General features: G+C 43.3%; 1 protein-coding gene across 1 annotated transcript in view; it reads left to right on the top strand.

The window, feature by feature from the left end:
- Positions 1-20,983, top strand: part of LOC122799215 (myosin phosphatase Rho-interacting protein-like) — a 2,938,789-nt gene extending 2,917,806 nt beyond the window's left edge. Inside the window, exon 23 of the mRNA XM_044068133.1 lies at positions 20,286-20,983. Within this exon, the coding sequence (XP_043924068.1) occupies positions 20,286-20,357 (72 nt within the window). The 3' untranslated portion in view covers positions 20,358-20,983. The remainder of the gene's footprint in view (positions 1-20,285) is intronic.
- Positions 20,984-23,432: the final 2,449 nt, after the last annotated feature.

The following is a 23,432-nucleotide window of genomic DNA, read 5'->3' on the forward strand; positions in this document are numbered from 1 at the left end:
CTCAAGACCTTTGGGGCTCAACCCTCCGCCTCCTTGGTGTCTCCACCCTTTGACGAACTCCTGGATTTAATTTGTCGAAGGGTGTGGGAGAATCCTGATTCGGTGGAACCTGTGCCCAGAAGGCCCAATAAATTTCTTTCTGCTCCCCCGGGGAAAGAGTTGCTGTCCAAAGGGGTTTCTATAGATGCCATGGTGGTGGCGGCGGCCACACAGCAGGAAGTAGCTGAATCTTCTTCCTCCTTCCATCCACCTAACAAGGAGTCCAGGAGCATGGACCGGTACGGGAAGCATACCCTCTCATCAGCGACCTTCACCCTGCGGTCACTGAACTATCTTTGTCATTTTACTCTGCTCCAGAGAGATCTCCTCAAGGAGTTAGGAAATACTCTAGTGGGTAATGTACCTGAGGCGTTAGCGCACACGGTTAATGCCCAGGTGTCTACCTGCAATTCAATTGTCAACTCGTCCATAAGGCTCATTTCGTATGCAGCCGAGGGAGCGAGTAGGGCAGCTAGTTCTGGAGTAGCCCTCAGGAGGCAAGCCTGGATGCGCCTGTGTCACTTCACGGAGGCCTTCAAGTCTTCCTTCACTGACTCCCCCTTCGATGGGTCCTCACTCTTTGGGACCAAAGTGAAAGACACCCTCACCAGATATGAGCAAGAGGGAAAGACCCTGTCTGCCATAGGGGTCCGTTTTTCCCTTCCCTCTAGGCCTTACCCCAAAGCTTAGAGAGGAGGGAAGATGTGGTTCAAGAAATCACAGAAGTCTTTCCCTGCCGCACAAGGTGAGTCCCCCTCCAGAGGCAGAGGGGGGAGGTTATTCTGGAAGACGCCACCCCAGAGGCAGAGGAGGCTTCCGCAACTCGGGAGACCATGATTCCTTTCGCGGTTCCTCTTACCATCGTTCCTGATGTGTTGCCCGACTGTGCTATTCCGGAGCCAGTCAGGGGCCGCATTTCGTTGTACCTGGAAACCTGGGAAAGCATCACCCAGGATCAATGGGTGCTACGAATAGTTTCCAGAGGTTATACCATTCCCTTTGTGTCAGATCCTCCTCCAGTCAGGAGAATCCCAGACGTTCCACCCAGTCAAAGGGATCACACAGCACTAGAAGTCTCAAAGCTGCTAAACAAAGGAGTCATCCAACCTGTCCCCTCAGACCAAATCAGATTAGGGACTTACTCAAGACTCTTTTTGGTGCCGAAAAGAACAGGGGACCCGAGACCCATTCTAGATTTCAGCCGATTAAACCACTACATTCTGTAGTCCAAGTTCCGAATGGTCACCCTTCAGTCCATTTTCCCGCTGCTGAGAAAAGAATTGTGGATGTGCTCCATCGACCTCAAGGATGCTTACTACCATATCAGAATGGACAGGGCATCCAGGAGTCACTTACGCTTCCGGCTGGGAGCCAGTCATTTTTAGTTTTGTGCCCTGCCCTTTGGTCTCACCACAGCTCCCAGGGTGTTCACCAAGTACTTGGCAGTGGTGACAGCTCACTTGAGACGTCAGGGATTCCAAGTGTTTCCATACCTGGACGACTGGCTCCTCACCACCCCCACCAGGCATCCTCTAATCCAGGCCAGGGACGCTATCATTACCCTCCTTCAACAACTAGGAATTACCTTGAACTGGGAAAAATCTGCCTTGCTGTCCTCACAGCATGTCACATTTATAGGTGCAGAGCTAGACACCATCCATATGCGAGCCTTCCTGCCTCAAGAAAGGATCGGAGTGTTGCAGAATCAGGTTCATACTTTATTACCCCTTAGGAAAGTGCAAGCGAGGTGGGTGCTTCAGCTTCTGGGATCCATGGCAGTTACCATTATGTTAGTGCCTCTAGCGAGATTACACATGAGGCTTCTTCAGTGGCTCCTCTTTGCCCAATGGTCCTTTCAGAAACTCCCCCTTTCCCACCAGATCCTACTCACGGACCGATGCAAGCAGGATCTCCATTGGTGGCTATGCTACAACAATCTGGACAAGGGAAAACCATTTGTCCCTTCGTCACCTGTCGCCAAGGTGACCACGGATGCCTCCGAGATGGGGTGGGGGGGCATTATCTTGGAAGGACAGTCCAAGGCACGTGGCAAGATCATGAGGTACACTTGCACATCAGTGTTTTAGAGATGAGAGTGGTGTTATTGGCATTGTGGGCACTTCAGAGCTCTCTTCCTCTGGGAATGATTGCAATTCACTCGGACAACATGTCCATTTTATGGTATCTAAACAAACAAGGAGGAACCAGATCTTACCCCTTGTGCAGAGAGGCCATGCGAGTATGGCAGTGGGCAGTGTCTTCCCAATGGTTTCTAGTGGCAGTGCACTTTCCGTGGAAGGCCAATGTGATAGCAGACAGGCAGAGCAGAGCTATTCTGATACCTTATGACTGGTCCCTGAACCCTGTGGTTGCAGAACAGGTTTTCAGCAGGTGGGGTCAGCCTTGCTGCGATCTTTTTTCCAGCCCCCTCAATGCCAAATGCAGCAGCTACTTCACCCTGATCCCCCCACAGGAGGAGTCACCCAGGGACACTCTAGTCCACGATTGGCCCTCCGGTCTGCTGTATGCTTTCCCTCCATTCCCTCTGTTACCAAGAGTGATTCAGAAAGCCATATCCTTGGGAAGCAAGATGATTCTAATTGCCCCACATTGGCCTCGCCAAGTCTGGTTCTCCTTTCTTCATCAATTCGCAGTGGACATTCCTTGGATTCTGGACCCAGTATCAGACCTACTGACGCACATGTTGGGGCAGTTCCACCCCTCCCTGGGGACCCTCAGGCTGACAGCCTGGCTACTCCACTTCCGTCGTTAGTCAGACTTCATCGTCTTTCGCCTGAGGTGGTACACATTCTATCCTCTGCTCATAAGTCTTCCACCAGGAAGATTTATTCCAGCAAATGGAAGAGATTTTCCATTTGGGCTCAGGCCCAAGGACTTGACCCTTATATAGCCCCAATACCTGCTGTTTTGGATTTTTTTGTCCATGCTCTTTTGACAGGGTTATGCCCCTGCTACCATTAAAGTGTAGCTGGCCGCTATTTCTAATTTTCATACCTCCTACGAGCCTTCCCTTATGGCACATAAACTATGTAAGGCCTTTCTGAAGGGCACCTTGTTACTCCAGCCCCCTGTGTCAGAACCCATCATGCCCTGGGATTTAAACTTTGCCTTGCAAGCCTTGACTTCCCCACCTTTCGAACCGGCTGCCTCCTGTGAGTTAAAGTTTCTGTCTTGGAAGACTGCTTTCCTAATACCCATCACATCAGCTAGATGGGTGTCAGAGATTCAAGCCCTGTCCATCAAACCCCCGTATTTAATCTTCCATAAGGATAGGGTTTCTCTTAGACCCAATCAGTCCTTTCTTCCTAAAGTAACATCCACTGTTAATCTCAATCAGTCTATCGAGCTGCCAGTTTTCTTCCCTCAATTCTCGAACAAAGCAGAGTTTAGATTTCATCAATTGGATGTGCACAGGCAATTACGATTCTACTTACACAGGACAAAACAACTACGAAAAGCTGACCAATTGTTTGTGTCTTTTTCAGAAAGTAGAGCAGGATCCCCCATTTCCAAGGTTACAATCTCCAGATGGATTTCAAGTTGTATTTCCTTTATTTACTCCTCTGCAGGCAGAAATCTACCGTTCCCAGTCAAGGCTCACTCTACTAGGGCTGTTTCTGCGTCGATAGCCTACCATGCTAGACTTTCTTTGGATGATATTTGTGCTGCAGCCACATGGGCTTCCCCACACACCTTTATTACTCATTACAAACTGGACATGGCTTCTAGGGGCCGGACTTCCTTTGGTTCCACAGTTCTCAGGAATATCTTCCTTTGAGCCTCCCAGGATAGAGGTGCTGGGGACGCTGTCACGTGAGTAAGAATTTAGGCGAGATTGGACTACATAACATCAAGAAGTTATGTACTCACCATAACGTTCGATGTATGCAGTCCATCTCGCCTCACATTCTTACGTACCCTCCCACCTGCCCCCTTCCTGGAGGATTTGGAGACTGGAATTGGCGTTTGAGTACCCTTCAGTGGTAGTTGTTTTTTCTTATTCCCCTTGATAGTGTTCTACTGTAGTGGGTTATTGCTATGCATGAGGTGTGATTGTGGATTTGCAGCAAACTAGATCTGGGGCTATGGAGCAGTGCAACATGGGATACCTGTTTAGCCCAGCCAATAAGAGACTTTGTGCTGGAAAATAAAAGTTGGCCGTGTATCGGCTCCGAACCCATGAGTAAGAATGTGAGGCGAGATGGACTACATACATTGAATGTTATGGTGAGTACATAACTTCTTGTTCCCAACCCCCCTGCTTAAGAGGCCTAGGCAATGCACTGATTATGAATCTTCAGATCAGGTTTCCATTTCTTCTGATTCCTCTTCTGATCAGGAACTTTCTATTCCACCCTATGAGGATTCTGATGCAGAAGAATCCATCTCATCTGCTTCTTCTGAGGATTATACTTTTGGAGAGACTTTGCATACCTTAAGGGAACATTTTCAATGGGAGAGTCAGGACTTCTCTGAATCAAAAAAGAGGCTTGGGGATTTCCTTCTTCTTCCTCAGCATAGGCCTTTGGCAATGCCTCCTGTATTAGACATTCTTGATGATTTGTTCTCGGAATCAAGCATGGCTCCTGATTCTCTGCCTCCGGCTCCTAGTAAGCCAGACAGATATTACAGGGTTCCTGACTCCCACAAATTTCTTTTCAAAAATCCTGCTGCTGATCTTGAGACTATTTCACGGGGTCCCAAGGGTGTAAAGGCTTCTACAGCCAAAATCCTACCCCTTCTAGGGTGCTGGATAGATGGGGTAAGAAGATTTATACGTCTGCAACCTTGGCAATCAGGGCTTTAAACTGCCAGTTTCATATGCTTAAATATCCACAGCATGTTATGGGCTTACTGAAACAGAAAATTATGTTGATTTCTGATTGTGTGGAAAATAGAGAGTTACAGGATTTATTGCATTCAGCAGAATAGGTTGGAAAGCATACTTTGCAATGTGGCTTTGATTCCTTGGAGGCCTCTTGTAGGGCCACTGTAACTGGATCTGTGATTAGAAGGCATGCTTGGCTCAAGGAGCAAAATCTGCCTGATCATGTTAAAGCTAAATTGTTGGATGCTCCTTTACAGCATGATACTCTGTTTGGTAATAAGGCAGAAGAGGTTTTAAAGAAAATGGAAGACAAAGCTAAATCTTGCAAACTGTAAAAGATTTCTTGCAAGTGCAGCCACCCAGGTTTAGTAGGCACTGGCCTATTAAAAATTGGTCCTTTCCTGTGCCCAACAAAGCCACTCGGGGCAAACCCAGGCGCTCAAAAGGCTCCAGATATCAATCACTGAGTTTTTACAGGTCCAAGCAATGGGGTGCCTCCACCTCCAAATCTGGAGGAAACAAAGCACAACACTACAGTAAGCAGTCTCAATGACTTTCCTCTACCATCTCCAAGCACTTATCTTTTGGCAGCCCCCTTGGAGGGAAAACTAGCACGTCATGCTCAAAATTGGCAGTTAATTACCCGGGACAAGTGGGTATTAAACATAGTATCCCAGGGTGTACAGATTTAATTTCCATACTTTGCCAATTCCGAACGGATGGCCGGATCTGCCACAAAACTAATGGTCAGAGGCCCAAAAACAAGTCATGTCCCTCATGGATATGGGGGCTATTCAACCAGTACCAGAAAAGGAAAAAGGACAAGGATTTTATTCAAGACTTTTTCTGGTACCCAGAAAAGACAATTCATGGCATCCAATACTGGACTTATCGATTCTGAACACGTTCCTGGACATTCCAAAATTCAAAATGCTGACTTTACAGCAGCTACTGCCTATGCTAGGCAAGAATGCTTGGTTAGTAACTCTAGACTTAAGAGGCATACCTGCATATCCCAATAAGGGAATCATGCAGAAGATACCTCCGCTTCAAAGCAGGGTTTTTTTTGCATTACCAGTTCTCTGCACTGCCCTTTGGCTTATCTACTGTGACCAAGGTCTTTACAAAGTGCCTGACACCAGTAATTGCATTCTGCAGACAAAGAAACATCCAAATTTATCCTTATCTGGATGATTGTCTCATTCAAGCAAAGGACAAGGACACTCTTCTTCAACATCTGGCGTTTGTAAAAAGGCTTCTAGCATGCCTAGGGTACACCATAAATGAAAAGAAATCACAACTGGTACCCTCTCAAATAATTACATTCCTGGGTGCAAGCTTGAATACAACTGCCCAGATGGCTTACCTCATGCCAGACAAACAAAGGCAATTGACAACATACTTCAAACAAATGGCAACAAAAACCCAGTTATCTGCAAGCCAAATTCTGCAGGCTTTAGGGTTCATGGCATCCTGCATTCTACTAATTCCATATGCGAGACTGCATATGAGGAAACTTCAGTGGTACCTAAAAAGTTTATGGTGTCAACATTGTCACAGTCTGGAAACAATAATTCCTCTCATTCCCGGCCTACAACAGGAGTTTCTTTGGTAGGCAGAGACATGTCACCAAAACCGGGGACTGTCATTCACTCTACCCCCTGCCACCCAAACCCTAACTACAGACGCATCAGACTATGCTTGGGGGGCCCACCTGGCAGGGAGATGCATTCAGGGCAAATGGAGCCCAAACCAAATGCATCTGCATATCAACCAGAAAGAAATGCTAGCTGTTCAGAATGCTCTGACAGCCTTCAAGGACTTACTTCATCCAGGACAACTACTGATAAAGACGGACAACACCACAGTTATGTGGTACATAAACAAGCAGGGGGTACACATTCCTACCCCCTTTGTAGACTAGCCATGGCCTTGTGGAACACAGCCTTGACTTACCAAATACATCTTGAAGCTCAATTCCTGCTAGGAAAACAAAATAGTCTGGCAGACGACCTAAGCAGAAGTCTTATGAACCCGCTCGAATGAAAACTGGATCCACAAATCTTCAGCATGTTAACACAGAAATGGTGGAGCCCAGACATAGATCTATTTGCCTCTCCCCAAAACTATCAGTTGGACAAATTCTGCACAAGAACTCATCACAAAAAAGCATGGAAAGTGGATGCTCTATCCTTCAGCTGGAAAACCTATCTGTCTATGCCTTTCCCCCTCTGCCTGTACTCTCCAAGGTCTTACTAAAAGTCAGACAGGAAAAAACAAAAATGATCCTAATTGCTTTGGACTGGCCTCAAAAGCACTGGAACCCGCTTCTAAGGAATATGTCACATATTCCTCCATGGTACTTGCCTCAGACATCTCATCTACTGTCTCAGCAGAACTATCAAATTCTGCACACTCAGCTCCAAACTAAATCTTGCAGCATGGCTAATCAACTAATTATTCAAACCACATCTCTCAGTAAACCTGTGATGGATGTTATTTTGTAAGCCAGAAGGCCTAGTACTAGAAAATCTTATGCTGATAAATGGAAGAGATTCTGTGCTTGGAACCAAGCACAAGAAATAGACACAGCAAAGCCCAATATTCCTCAGGTTTTACAATACTTAACTGAGATGCTTGACAAGGGCCTATCATTTTCTTCAATAAAAATCCATGCCTCTGCCATTTCTGCTCATTACAGCACAGAGCCTCCCCTCTTTTCTCATCCACTGCTTAAATAGTATCTCAGAGGGGCCAAAAATGTAAGGCCTCCCAGGAGAACACCAACTCCTGCATGGAATCTCAATTTTGTACTGGAAAAACTCACCCTGCCTCCTTTTGAACCAGCAGCTACTGCGGATATAAAATTTCTATCTTGGAAGACAGCTTTTCTTTTGGCAGTCACTTCAGCACGGTTTCAGAACAGGCCCTCATGGCAGTGGAGCCTTTCATTATATTTTACCCGGACAGGGTGGCCCTCAGGACCAGTCCTTCTTTTATGCCTAAGGTGGTATCCAGTGTGGCTCTTAACCAGACCATTCACCTGCCAACATTTTTCCCAAATCCGCAGAACAAGGGGGAGCAGATTCTGCATTCATTGGATGTATACAGACAACTAAGATTCTACTTAAACAGAACAAAATCTCTAAGAAAGTCTGAGCAAATACTGGTAACATTTGCTGCAGGATCAGAGGGGAAGGCTATATCAAAGCAGACTATTTCTAAATGGATAAGCCACTGCATTCGTTTCTGCTATTTGCACCATGGTAAACCTGTGCCCAAGGGGATCAGATTCCATTCCACCAGGGCTGCCTCTACTTCAACAGCTTTTCTCAGAGGGGTCCCAATCAAAGACATTCTAGAAGCTGCTACTTGGAGCTCAGTTCATGCGTTCACAAAGCATTATCATTTACCTCTCTTCTCTAAATCCAGGGCAGGCTTTGCCACTGCAGTCCTGCAGGGCCTTATAGCTGCTCCTAATGCTGTTTAGTTCCATCCTCCCATCCATAGCTTTGGGATTCTACCCAAATGTAATGACTGCAACAGTGAAGCACGAAGAAAATAGTACAGTTGTGTACACTTACCATAAATGTAGATGTTCGAGTGTGTTCACTGTTGCAGTCCGGGTTACCCACCCGCCATCCCCCATTTTATACCTTTTCTTTCCTTCACTATACTCTAAAGCCATTGTGGTGTATTTGCTTTTAGTTGAAGGTAAATTTTATGTTTCTAAGGTGCATTCATATATTTACAGTTTATTTATATATATTTTTGCTCCCCATTTGGGGGGCACCTGACATCTGGGGCAAGAAAAACTGATTAAAATGGCGTCAGCTGCACGTTTTATACCCCTGACGACCTGACATCATGGAAGAAGAGACAGCAACTGACGCAGGACCCAAGACTTTGTTATTCAGGCCGAATGAGGGCAACCTGCCAGCAGATTACCCAAATGTAATGACTGCAACAGTGAATACACTCGAACATCTACATTTATGGTAAGTGTACACAACTGTACTTTTCCTCTTCTCACTTTTTGGCTCATTTCAACAGAGCAAATGGCACTTGATGGTAGATGTATTCCCACCCCCTCTACTGGGGAAGATATGTGTAGCTGTTTTCTACAAAATTTGGATAGGAAAGGCTGAGATTCATTCTCATTTCCACATGTTGGCTGAGTAGGGTGTCGTCAAGCTTTGCAGCACCTGATAATGCTGGGGATGATCCAAAACAAGAAAAAAAGTCCCTCCTCTTTTGCAGCAGCTTTCGGCTCCACCTCAGGTCCTGACGACTTAAAGACCTCCTAGTGGGAGTTAAAGGTGACTGATCCACCAGGAAGTCTGTTTTTCAGCATGTTTTTTGCAAAGTGGAAGTGGTTGACAGACAGATATCCAGTGCTGCTTCATTTTGTCTCTTTACATCTGACTCATCTCAATTATCCTGTAGTTGAGGTACATGTTTCTGACATCTCTACATGTTATGACCTTGTGGATGGCAGAAGTGTGACCCAGCATTGACTGATTAAGCGGTTCCTTAAAAGTTTTCTGCTTATTCACCAGCCTTTAAAGAACCTTTGTCCCCCTTAGGACTTGAACTTCATAACTGGCAGACGTTCACCGTTAATTTTATCTAGTTGGTTCAGTAGCTCTCCAAGCTGTATGCCTTTATCTGTTGAGAACCATATCCTTTGTTTTTTACATTGATCAGGTGTCCCATGTAACCAACCAGGGTTGCCAGATTTCCAGGGACAAAAAAGAAGAAGAAGGTCTCTCACGGCAAGTGAAGACCCAAAAAAAAAAAAAAAAAAAGGTCTTCGGCAACTGAAGACCAAAAAAAATGGAACAGAGTTCCACATTAAAGAACTGAGCTCACTCAGTAGCTCTGCACTAAACACGGAGCTTCTCGTGTTTAATGCATTGCAGTTCCGCATTCAACACAAGTAGCTCCGTGTTTAGCGATTTGATTGTCCGATACGGCATATGGGCCAATCAAAACACGGAGCTTCTCGTGTTTAATGCGGAACACAAGAAGCTCCGTGTTTAGCAATTTTTGATTGGCCCGTATGCCAGGTATACGGGACAATCAAAAAAAACAAACAAACAAAGCGGAGGCTGGCCGGGATTTAAACCGGCAGGGCGGGACTCGGGATCAGGCTGCTGATCTCAGGACAGTCCCGCCCAAATAGGGACGTCTGGCAACCCTGTAACCAACCCACATTTCCTTCTGAAAGTGCTTCAGAGTTATGCTTTAAACAATCCAGTCTTCTCCATATGTTCTTTGGATGGAGGGGTAGAAACAAGAGGAGAGAAGTATTTTCCATAACCAGGACATATACCGTCTAGCTCTGCTTTCATCTGAAGCATGTGCAATAAACTGCAGAAAGACAGAATCGGCTATTATTCTCCTTTACTCTGGAATCAAAAGTGGCATTTGCCAAGCACACCCTTTCTAAGCAGATTGCAAACTTGCATTTAAAGGTCCCTCCACCAGGGGCATAGCTGCTTTTATTGCTTTCTTCAAAAACATCTCAATTTCAGAAATTTGTGCTGCAGCCTCTTGGGTATAGTTTCATACCATAATCAAACAATACTGCTTGGCTGGGTTGTGAAACTATAACCAAGCATTACTGCTTGGTATTAACACCTGGAATTAGCTTTTGTAATACCTTGAGGTCACAGTTTTCTGAGCTTTCATCTCCTGTCTGTCCACTGGCTACTGCCAGTTTGGTGGGAAATCGATCCTGAGGGGGTCTTTCATTCATAAATAAACTGATAACGTATGATTATTTTTGTTCCTTCTACCACTGGGAACTATCTTCAGTGGGTTACATGTACTGTTCCATTCACTCAGCCATGTCCATTGTTTGGAAGGCCTTTCCATTCAGTTGCTCTTGAGGTTTCCTACAAATCAGGCAAATACATATTTATAACTTATTACAACAGTATTGTAAAATTGTTATCCCCTTTTTTTTTTCAGGTAGTGAGTTCTCTTCCTGGTTAGGGGGTGAACCATTTGTCATGCTTACTGCGCTGCATGAGTCATGACTAACTGCTAAGTGCACATTCCCCTGAATATGAGAGATTTGGAGAAAATTTGACAAACTGGAGTGGAAAGAGGGGTAATGTCTAAATGAGACTGTGAGGATACCATTATGAGTAATGTGATAAGGTAATATGCATATTTTTCTCTTACCCAGATAACTACTTGGCAGTGGCCCTTTGTTTTTGTTCTACCAAGGGTGCAGGCTCTGACAGGGTCAGCATAAAAAGAACAAAAATCCTCACTGGTTTCAGCACAGAAAGTTGTCTTACTGGGGTAAAGTTTGGACTGTTCATTACTTATTATTCTTGCAAGCAGACAAGGATCTAGATGTCGACAATCTTGAGTGTAAATGTAACATTAAAAGTGGTAGCTTCAGGTATGGTAACTATGAATTCTGTGGGTCTCATGGCAGCTACAGTCCTTTCTGCTTTCCCTCCAGCACCTTGACCAGTGGCTCCCCTAGCTTCACCCAATCTGCCCATTAGTTCAGGCAAAGTCTTCATCATCATCATCATCCACTCCCTTTTCCCTATTTTTTGTTTTTTCTACTTGGGATTGGGTTGTCATGTCAGCTATCACCATCTCTCTTGATTCATTGCTACACTCCTACCTTTTTCAACAGTCATGCCAGCTGTTGCAGGTCTTATCTCACACAGTCCACCCATATCTTTGCTGGATGCCCTTGTTTCCTCTTGCCTTCTTTCCTGTCTGTTCTACCAAGTCATCTTCACCAGATTGCTTTGTGCTTTTTTGCACATGCACCCAGACCATTGTAATCTGTTCTCTCTAACTTTCTGTGTAATTGAAGCTACTTTGGCTTCTGCTCCAGTGTCTGTCCCATAATGTGCATTCTACTACCCTTCTCAGGCACTTCACCTCTATCAACTCTAGCTTCCTCATCTGCTCTGTTTTTACTGCCCAGGTTTCTGTACCATACTGTAGTACTGGTCGCATCACTGTTTTGCCCACCTTTTTTCTCAGCTTCTTATCATTCTTCTGTCATACACTACCCCTGATACTCTGCCAGTTGGCTGCAGCACCCCTAATTCTAGCTTTGACCTTCTTATTCGCACTTATCTTCTCCTCAGCCATCCCTCCAAGATACTTGAAGCTGTTGACCTTTTCCACTGTTTTCTTTTCTGTCTGTTCTCAGCTTTTTCTGATTTCCCCCATTTGCTGCCATTACAACTGTCTTATCTGTACTCCGGATCATCCCATGTGCCTTCAGTTTTGCATTCCATTCTCCTATCCTTTGATGAAGTTCTTGCTCAGTGTCTGCCTGTAATGCCACAGCGTGTGCATACAGCAACTTTGTTGATCTATCCCCTCTGACCTGTTTGTTGATTTAATTCATCACCAGTATGAACAGCAGTGGGGTCAGAGATGAACACTGATGCACACCCACCCCCACTGGGAACCCATCTGAGAGTCTGAACACTATTTGTACTTGAGTCACTGCATCCTTGTACACAGCCTGCGCTAATTTTATCAGTGCCTCTGCCACTCCAAACCACCAGAGCACTGCCCAAATCATTTTTCAGGCCAAATGTTATCTGACTATTCCCTAGCTGGGCAAGAGCCTTACATCCCATTCGTTCCTATCCAAGAATCTGTAAAAGAGAGCTTGTGGTAGGGAGCAGACCATCTTGCTGGCCATGGGGGGGAGCTACTTTCTCACCCTAGGACCTCCCAACTGGGATGTGCTCCTCCTAGCCTGCAGTCACTGCTTGCAATTTTTCTGTCAGCAGTATAGTGTCAGTACACTATGGCAGTGCAGGCTTGACCAGCATAAAATTCTGCTAGGTGAAGACCTATTCCCACTAGGCAGAAACATTTCCCTCCCCACATGATGGTCAAGTTGGCATTGCCTGCTCACTCCTTTCCCCATCCCTACACCCCCAGCCAGCTCTTTCTAGCACCTAATTCACTTCCAGTCACCTGCAGCTTAGTCAGATTTTTTTATCCCACAGAGCCAGCCACTAATCATAGTGTTATTCTCATATCTGCAGATGAGGTTATTGCAGTATATAATGAATTGCTAGTGGTTGCAAGGTCATTTTACCATCATAGACTATGTCTGCTCATGTTGGACTCCTGTCTCCAAGCTACAGAGTGGAAGACAACTCCCACTGTGAAAAGTATGGGCTTTTTTGTAGCCCATCTGCTATGGCGTCTGATGATGGTTACTTTGCTGGTGAGTTGGAAAGCTCTGCTGGTCTGTTACATTGTGCAGAAAGAGTTGGGCTACCAGAAAAGCAGGCTTCACTTGAGCATGGGGCATTATTCTTTCCCCTTCAGGCTTTAGAGATGGAACTCAGACCAGATCTCCTCCTGTCCTGATAAATTTAATAACATTTCATTGGTGTAGTATATGAACAAACGGGAAGTATGTGCTGGTAGCACCACTTGCAAAGATCAGTGCTTGTCTGGCAGTGGGCTATAGACTGAAACGGACTCCCTTACTCACTGCCACTGTTCATATTCTTTCTTGTAGCTGGGAGATCTGACTGTTCAGGATGTTTTAGGAGATGGTCAACCCAAAGATGAACTTGTTTGCTGCTCAGGAAAATGTGGACTCCCCCCACCCCCTCACTGTTTCAGCAGAGTGATGGGAGTTGAGGGAGAACATGCTGTGCCTTCACTGACTGGAAAGATTCATGCATGCTCTTCCCTCTCATTCTGTGCCTTCAACAAAATTCAAAGATAAAAGATCAGGAGATCAGGAGTTCTCCTTTTCAAATTATGGTGGCCTGGAAGTGGTATGGTTCAAGGTATGTTGTGTCTGTTAGTATAGAATTCAGTCTCAGTATGAGCAAAGAAGTCCACTGCAGCAGGCATGATGGTCAACTCTACTTCAGAACCTGTTTTTGATTCCCTTTTCCTATTGCATCCTCTGGTAGGAATCTCAGGAGAGAGAACAAACTTCAAAAGAGCTTCCACCCCACTGTGTTAAAAGAATCTTCACTGGGACATATAGTGATCATTTCTGTATAGTCAGGTATTCCCATGAGCACCTGTTTAAGAATCCTGTAGCAGATCCTGAGGTGCCACAAATAACAGCAACTCTTCAGTTCTTCAAAGCAACAGTTTAATGGATAAAATGTACAACCAAGCGCTTTCACCCGGTACTCTACCAGGCTTTCTCAAGGAAAAAAAAATGCATTTATACATCGTCCCTTTAAATAGTAAAATTCCATATCAGCTGATCAACACGTAATTCATCAATTGATTAGTTAACATAACCTCATACATTCCATATAAAATTCAAATAAAATTATTACTTCCATGTGTTTCTTACTATACACGTGTAATAAAGTATATATGTATATGTGTAAAATGCAGACCGAATACATAAAAACCAAACAACATCCCTAACCTTAAAAACTATAACCCAAAAACTAATTTTACTAATTTTATTTGAATTTTATATGGAATGTATGAGGTTATGTTAACTAATCAATTGATGAATTACGTGTTGATCAGCTGATATGGAATTTTACTATTTAAAGGGACGATGTATAAATGCATTTTTTTTCCTTGAGAAAGCCTGGTAGAGTACCGGGTGAAAGCGCTTGGTTGTACATTTTATCCATTAAACTGTTGCTTTGAAGAACTGAAGAGTTGCTGTTATTTGTGGCAGTCTCCGGGTCCTGTGCTGGTGGATATTTTTGGAGATCCTGAGGTGGTCTTCTCAGTAGCCAAGGGAGCAAAATGCAGCACCTCTAGAAATCATTCACCTAATGAAAAAGAGGGTAGAACACTAAATAGATTTTGCAAAAAGTTTATACGTCAGCTAACCTGGCCTTGAGGGCCTTCAATTGCCAGTTCCATATGGTCAAATTCCAGGAAACCCTGCTGGACCAGATGAAGCTAAAACTGGAGGGGTTGGAGGATAAGAGCCCTCCAAAAAAGAATTGTTGGAACTCTGCAACTCCTGTTCTCAAGTTGCAAAATGTTTTTTGCATTGTGGCTGTGATGCTTTAGAAGCATCAAGCAGGGCAGTTGCTTTTGAGTCTGTTCCTGATTATGTTAAGTCAGATGTCCCAGATGCATCTTTTGTCAGGGACTTTCTGTTAGAACCCAAGGCTCAAGTAGTATTTAAAAATCTGGAGGGCAAGGCTAAACTACTTCAGACTGCTAAGGAATTTCTGCAGGTACAGCCAAAGAGGTTCTGTAGGAATTATGCTACTAAGCCCATGTCATTTCCTGTTTCTCAAAATACACAGCGGACAGAGAGAGAGAGAGCAAGAGAGAAAGAGCATAGACAACAACGAAGATGACAAGCTAACCAAGGATCTAGGCCGAGAGGACCCACCACTGCCAGTATGTCCAGCAGTGAGCAGCCATGACTCAGCTGAGCACCTTCCTGCCACCCTCCCTTAAGCCCCACCCCAACCCAGCCCTCTCCTCTTCCCTTTCAGCAAAGTTAGTAGGTAGGCTTTCCTTTTCTAAACAGGTGGCAAGGCATAATCCTGGACCAGTGGGCGCTCCAGATCATTAGGACAGGATACAAATTGCAGCTTGCTTTCTTCCCAAGATCCATAGGCATCCCTTCTGTCCCCAGAGGCCAGCTCAGGGATGCTCAGGTGCAAGAAAAGTTGTTACTGAAACAGGACACCATACAGCTAGTCCCCTTAAGAGAAATAGTAGCAGGATACTATGCAAGGCTATTCCTAATACCAAGTAAAGAAGGGTCGTGGAGCTCATTCATGGACTTATCAACATTTTAAACTAGTTCCTGGTAGTCCCCAAATTCAAAATGACGACTCTTAAAAACTCCCGTCAGTGCTGTCCCCAAAGACTTGCATGATCATCCTATATCTCAAGAATGCTTACCTCCATATTCCCATAGCAAAGAAGGACAAGCAGTATATCAATTGCAGGGCAGATAGGAACCAATTTCAGTTTTGTGTAGTGCCCTTTGGCTTGTCTACTGCTTCTAGAGTGTTCAGCAAATGGTTGGCTCCATTAATTACTTTGTGCAGAAGAAGAGGTGTGCAGCTCTACCCTTAACTATGATTGCCTAATCCAAGCAAAATCTGTGAAGGAGCTGGAAGCCTGTCTTCATCTGGCTGTGGCCTGCCTGTCAAACTTAGGATTTTCCCTAAACATAAAGAAATCCAATCTTACTCCCTCAAACAGACTAATGTTCTTAGGAGCTGTGCTCAACTTGAGAAAAACAAATGGCTTTTCTCCCACAGGAAAAGATTGTTTTACTCAATAGTATTTGAAATCAGTAGGCCAACAGGAGTCATTGACAGCCAGAGAGATCCTCAGAACTCTGAGGTACATGGCCTCCTGCATTCTTATGATTCCCCCTGCAAAGTTGCACATGAGCAAAGTGCAGTGGTTCTTCAAAAATGTATGGTGCCAGCACAAACACTCTATGCTTCCAGATAAACTTTTTTTCCCAGAACTGAAAAAGAGCTGTTATGGTAGATAGAAGCCTACCTTCAGAACTAGGGGGTTCCCTTTAAAGTGCTACTTAAAGAACCAAATTATGACATCAGATGACTCAGGCATAGTTGGGGTATCCACTTAGGCAATCTTCGAGTGCAGTTGAAGTGGGAGATAGCCCTACTCCAAAGTCAATTCAGGCAAAAGGAAATAATGGCAATGTACGGGGGCATTATGACATTCAAAAAGTTGTGGAAACAAGGCACCCTTTTGTTAAAAACAGACCACCACAGTTATGTGATTTACAGACAAACAGGGAGGTACCCACTCTGCTGGTATGCAGTTCTGGGAGTCAGCACAGCAGTTGTGATTTTGCCTAATAGTTCAGTACCTTCCAGAAGAAAACAGCAATCTGGCAGGCCATCTGAGCAGGTCTGTTACAGACCCTCGCTAATGGATGCTAAAAAAGCAAATCTTTGCAGAAATCGCAAAAAAAATGGAGTGCACCAAAAGTAAACCTTTTTTACTTCCAAAGAAAACAGACTGTTACAAAAGTATTGCTCAAGGGCCACAGACTACAGGGCCTGGAAGACAAATGTATTTTCCTTCCAATGAATAGTTCTGTTTCTGTATGCCATCCCTCCCACACTTCTAATCCCCAGGCTTCTAGTTATGATCGGGGGGATGGGTCAAGAGTGAGCTTGATTACACCATTTTGGCCGAGGCTCAACAAGAGCACACAAAAACTTGGCTGTTTCCATAGGAGGAGGATGTCTTGACAAAACACAAAGGAGCCACCGTACAGTGCAAACCTACACACCCTGAAGCTGGCAGTCTAGTGGTTATAATTCTTATTTCCCAGGGCCAGGTCTTAGAGGACATCTTATCTGTTCCAAAAGAGGCCAGAGATGTCATTCCTAGGAAATCATACATTTCAAAGTAGATCGCTGTTTGATGCCATACTAAGGGCCAGCGACCTTTACTAGCCAATCTTCCATTGGTCCTGTCCTGTCTGGCTGAGATCTTCAACATAGGCCTGATTACTCCTCCATCAAAAGTTATGCCTCTGCCATGTGTGCCTGCATGTGCAACCCCATCTGTTTTCCCAGCCTACGATGAAACAGTTCTTCAAGGGCATCCTTCATCCAAGGCCTTCCACTGAAGAGCTCCTTGCACCTTCCTGGGACCTCAATTTTGTAGTGGGAAGCTCACTCTGCACCCATTTGAACTGACAGCATCTGCAGAGATCAAACTTTTATCATGAAAAACTATGTTTCTAGTGACCATTTCCTCAGCTAGAAGAAGCTCAGAGTTACAGTCACTGATGTGTAAGGAACCCTTCTTCCAGTTTCATCCTGAGTCCATCTGAGGGCTAACCCCACTTTTATGCCTAAGGTGGTTACTGAACTCTCCCTGAATCAAACTGTTTATCTCCCTGCTTTTTTTTCTTCTCCCAAACCCACAGAATGAGGGGAGAGAATCTTCATGACTTGGATGTACACAGACAGCTCAGAAAGTTGGACAAACATTTATGGCCTTTGCTGTTATTAAATCGGACAAACCATCTAGCAAACGGACAGTATTTTAGTGGATCTCTAACTGCATTCTTTTGCTGCAAGCACCATGGCAAAACAAGTACCAGACCAAATCAGAACCCATTCCACAGCCACTGTGGCTGCTTTTATCAGCAGAGTCCAATGCCAGAAGACAATGTTTATTGCAAAGCTTTCGGGTCACAAACATCCTTCCTCAGCTTTTATCAGCAGAGTGACTGACCACCAAAGAAATCCTGAAGGCAGCCACCTGGTCTTGGGTTGTACTGTATGGTAAGGGTATAAAACTTGTCTTTTTTTAGAGTGAGAGCTGACTTCACGTCTGTAGTTCTGCAGTGACTTCCATCCTCTGCTTTATTGCACCTCTGCAGTCACCTATCTTATAGCTTTGGGATTCTTCCATTATTACTGTAGTAGTGAAATATGATGAACCATAGAACAGTTGTGTTTCTGCTTACCATAAATGTAGGTGCTAGAGTGTATTCACTGTTGAGCTTGTTTTTCCCTCCCTTCTTCCTCTCTTTCACTGTTATGAGTCGAGGTGTACCTATATCCCTCTCCTTTAAGTTCCATCCCTATCAGAATTACCCTACAAGTCTATTTTACTCTAGCCCTGCTGAGGACAGTATCGGTGGGGTGTGTTCCTGGCCTAGGGCTCAAAAAGTGGGTCTCTACTCCTGTGAGGGCAAGAAAGATCTGAGAAAATGGCACCTGCCAAAAACCCCTCTACCCTGACTTGCTGACATCAGAAGAGAGGGTGTCCACCAAACCAAGAGGAGAGGACAACATTTCTGGTATTCAGTCAAGCCAAGGGCTTTCAGAGGACAAAATCCCAGTGAGTTATTACTGTAACAGTGAAACACAATGAACATCTTTAGAGTTAATATACCTGCAGCAGGGCACTGTGGGTGTATACATGCGTGTGCGTGTGTGCATGTGCGCAGCTGCTAGTTATTCTGTGGCTATGGTGTATTTTGTAAGGGTTCTGCATCTTCACCTGCCTTTGAAGAAACCTTCAGTGACAGCTGAATTACACAGTCCCTTCCAAGAATATGAAATAAGCTTCCCCGTATTAATAAGAGCAACTTAGTTGTTAACTTCATTTAGAAATGTATGTCCATTTGTTATATTTTAGTACATGTGTTACTAAATATCAGTATGGGGTTATAGCACTCTGAAAGAGAAGTGCACATATTGATAACCATTACAGGTTCTGAAGATTCAGCCTTCAAAATCAGAAGTAGGAAAACTTCTTAGTCCATTTCTTTTAAAGTTGTTATAGTTGAAAGCTGTTCAGAAGGAGAATGGTGAGACATCTTAATCACAACAATGAGAATATGTTGAAGCTTCGCCACAAGGACTGGCACTTGGAAGCCATGTCATGACATGGACCTCCTTGAAGTTAGTCCAATGCCCAGCAACCACCTTATCTCTTGACGTGGTGAGCTTATCCTAATTAGCAAATTGTCTATCCCAAACTGATCCTCTACCAAGGACCATGGGCTAGGGAAAGGCACAGCTTTGCTTCCCACCCTTGGGAAGAGAAATCCTAATATTCTTCAACTGCTCTGTCTCTAGATGAACCGGTGGAGACTGTGAGTGACCAGCCTGACTGTGATGATCAGCCCATTGAGCCATCTGGTAATTGGGAGTACCAAGACATAAGACTCTCATCCAGGGATGGTCCCCCATACCCCAGGCCCCTTTCAGAGAGGAACTATCTGGTCATGCTGCAGTGGCGTTCATGAGTTGGATGTCAGACAGCTTGATGCTTGGTGGGAAAGTGAAATTACCTCTGCAGGTACCCAGTTCTAGATGCTAGTCTGTCACACATGAGCTGTTGCCAGTTGTAATGGTAGATGTGGTGTAGTTTGCCTAAGGGATCCTATGAGAAATCAGTGGACCATGAGGCCACTCTCTGTGAAACATCAGTTATTTGAGTAATCTGTCCCCTGTATAATTTTGGCTATGTTATTTATAGTTGCAGGTTTATAGTTTAGCATGTTTGTTAAAAAAAAAAAAAAAAAAAAAAAAGTCAATCCCAATCCATTTGGGTACACTGATAGAAAGTATTTTGTGGATGGCCTGTTTATCAGACAAAGAACAGAATAACTGAAAGGTTTCAAGTTACCAATGGCTTTGAGCCCCTTGGCAAGAGGTTAACATCTGCTTGAGACAAGCTTCAGGTATTGCTGGGAAAATGTTAAGAACCAAGTAAGGCTGGGTACCTATATGCTTTTAATAACTGAAGAAATTCTTGTTCAGATATCTGCTGTTAAGGTGAGTAGCCACTCAAATGTACTTTTCATGGTATGTAGCTCATGAAGTGACACTTGTTCCTTAAAGTAAATTACTACATGTTAAAATTAGACACTGTACATTTTTTTCTTTTTTTTTCTTTTCAGAGTCTCAAGGAAGGATTAACACCTGATCAGAAGTTTCAGCTTTTTGAAAGCAAGGAACCAAAAGAACTTTAGCATTCCATTGTATGCAAAAAAACTTTCATCCCGTGCAAAAATAGTTTTTATAGCCTCTGAGTATATAAATAGCTTCCTAACATCTACTGTACAAAACTTGTAACCTCTAGAAAATTAGGAAGCTGCATTTGTTCACAGATCTGAAATTACACTGGTTACACAAAGTATGCAGAACTTTATCCTAGAATAATAGTATATATAATTTCTTAATTATTACATATTTGTGCACTACAGTAACTGTGACTTTCTACAAAGTGTCTTACTGTATATATATATATGTTAGATATTTTTTGCTCTGATGCACTTGAAATACTGTCATGAACACTTATTACATAAGCTACTATATGGTCAGATAATAGGCAATGGCAGCACTACATGTAAATAAGCAGATGAAGTAATTGTCATTTTTGTTCAGATGTCAGACTTGCCAGAATAAAGTATGCACCCTTGAAGTACTTATTTTATGACCAAACAGTTTGGGAACTCTGTGTTTGATTCGTTTTCAGTCAGTTAGTGCAGCTTTTTTATCCTCTACCTGCTGTAAAGATGTGTCAAATGAAGTGCCAGTTTTCTCACTTCTCTGGCACATTTCCACCCTTTTACTGAATTAAAAACTATAAAAAATGTTTTGAAGGTGGAGCTGTGTTGCTTATTACTGTTTTTACTTAGAATCCCAACTGTTGTGATTTTATGTGGCTGTAGCCACAAGCTTCTTGGTTGGATTGATACCAGTGACATTAATACTGTTGCATGCAAGAGTCTGCTCTTTCTGTTTACTTCAAATCATAGTTGCTTAAGTTCTCATATTTTTTATCATTCTGTCTACAGATAGTCTGGTAAAATTATTAGATTTTTGAAGCCCTCACTTTACAGAGCTGCTTTTCATCACTTATTTTGGGAAAATTTCTTGTTAAACTGTTTGTCATCCACTTTTTCATGGTCCTGTGATTCAACCATAGAATGGAAGGCTGATTGTTCCATATTGGAAACTGAGACTATGGCCAACTTTTCTCCCCAGAGGCAGCCGTCATCCCAGCTGCTAAATAGCTGAACAGGACTTTTTTCTTTGTTTTGTTTTAGCCACTTGACAAAGAAAGTTGACCTGCGTAGGTTCTTAACACTAGGCAGTCTTGACAACCTTTGCTGTATGAGATAGCACTCACCACAGGCCAGTAGCTACCATTTTCTGATTACTTAGCACATAGTTTTTTGCGGCTTGCAAAACATGTCTTGGAATCGGTTCCATTTTGTGAATAGTCTCAGAAGTAGTCTTCTATGCATGGGATTTCTGTGGTAGTCTGCCAGTAAATGTCAGCATTAATACTGCTAAGCAGTGTCAGATTTTTCAAATTTTTAAGAGACAGGAAGATGTACATTCTTTGTAGATGCATACATTATAGACTTTTCTGTCGGTAACATATTGTTTGCAGTTTGTACCCCACCATTATTCAATAACTGGGTGGTTAAGATTTTCAGAAATTTGAAATTATTTTTTCCATTAGTAGTTGTTGCAGCAGTCAGAAGACAAATATGCTGATTTGGTTTATGAATTCATATGTCATGCTGTTTTCAGCAAGCAGATGTGCACCTTTCTGACACATTCTGTTATGAATAGTTCTTGTATGTAATTTATTCCTTTTACTGATGACTTTTATCTTTTGTCTTCGTTTCTTTAACTTGTTGCACATTCACACAGTGTTAAAATAATGCAGCCTGTTATTTTACTCCAAGTACTATTACAAAGTAGTGATAATAAAATGAGTATTTTTATATTTGACATCAGTACATAATTTCCTAGCACTTTCCTGTATTATGTAGGGATGTTAGTATATGCTGGTTTAATTTCTCCAAGTCTTTTGGGTTTCCTAATACCATGACAGGAATGGACCCCATTCCTAAGTCAAAGTTTGATTAAAGTTTGTGAAATTAGTATTAATTCAGTCTTTGATGTTAGCCAGAAGTGCTCTTCACTGCATTGACAATGTGCCCAGAGCTGACTCCTGCAATTCATACAGAGTCATATGTATTGTTAGTATATCTAAATACGACTGTAAATTCTTTTTCATGAGACGCATTGCTTCTTCTGCCATTGGAACTGTCTGGGTATCCTCCTTCCACATTGCTCTCAATTCTGCCTGCAAATCTTGGTATTGTATGACTTTGTGTGTGTCTCTGTATGGAAGACACTGTAATCACGAATTGTAGCAATTTCAGTGATCAGTACTACTAGTCTTCTTTTCATGGAGTACTGTATCTGTTTTTCCTCACATCTATTTTCTGAATTGTTGGTAATGCGTGATCCCATGTGATATAAACTTCATGATTCTCTGTAATGCATTGTGGTTCATGTATCCAGTGCTTCTCAGCTACTTCAGTATTGTAATGTTTGGACAATCCCCAGTGCAACAGTCTTGTGACATTATTATGCCTTTCACTATACAGGCCCACGGCCATGAGTTTATCGCACTCAGCAACAAAATGTGTGACTGTTCCCAGTTTTGTTTTACAGAAATTGCATTTCTCTATTTCATCCACATGATCAATGGACTTTGTAAACCAATGTAGTTCGCTATCTTGGGCCACCAATATTTACCTGTCATCTTTTGGTTTGAATTCACCTAGCACCTTTTTTATACCATCAGTCCACACCCATAGTTCCTTATGGTGTCCAGACCTGTTTTTTTGGTTTGGCTTATTTAACTAAATGACTTACTAGCTAATAATAAGCATTGTTAGAATGTGTGAAGAGTTATTAACAAAATAACATCCAAGATTGTTAACCTAGGATGAACTGCAGCACAGAAGTTGATCACCGTGTGCCACTTATTCATGTTTTCATGTTAATGTGCATATTTTCATACCTGACAGTTCTGTGTGATACTGAGGAGTATGGTATAACATGCCATGGTGGGAGACAGGAAAATTCATTGTCTCTGTCCTTTTTATATCACTCTGTATCTGAGATATTGCTAGTTGTTTGTTAGCAGTTGTGAAAATAAATATTTCCATATATACTTAATATTCCAAAAACAAGTGACTTATATGTCTCATGACATCAGGTGAAACCTAACATGC

This window comes from Protopterus annectens, chromosome 4.part0 (assembly GCF_019279795.1).
Source record: "Protopterus annectens isolate FY-2018-M chromosome 4.part0, PAN1.0, whole genome shotgun sequence".
Classification (NCBI taxonomy): domain Eukaryota; kingdom Metazoa; phylum Chordata; order Ceratodontiformes; family Protopteridae; genus Protopterus; species Protopterus annectens.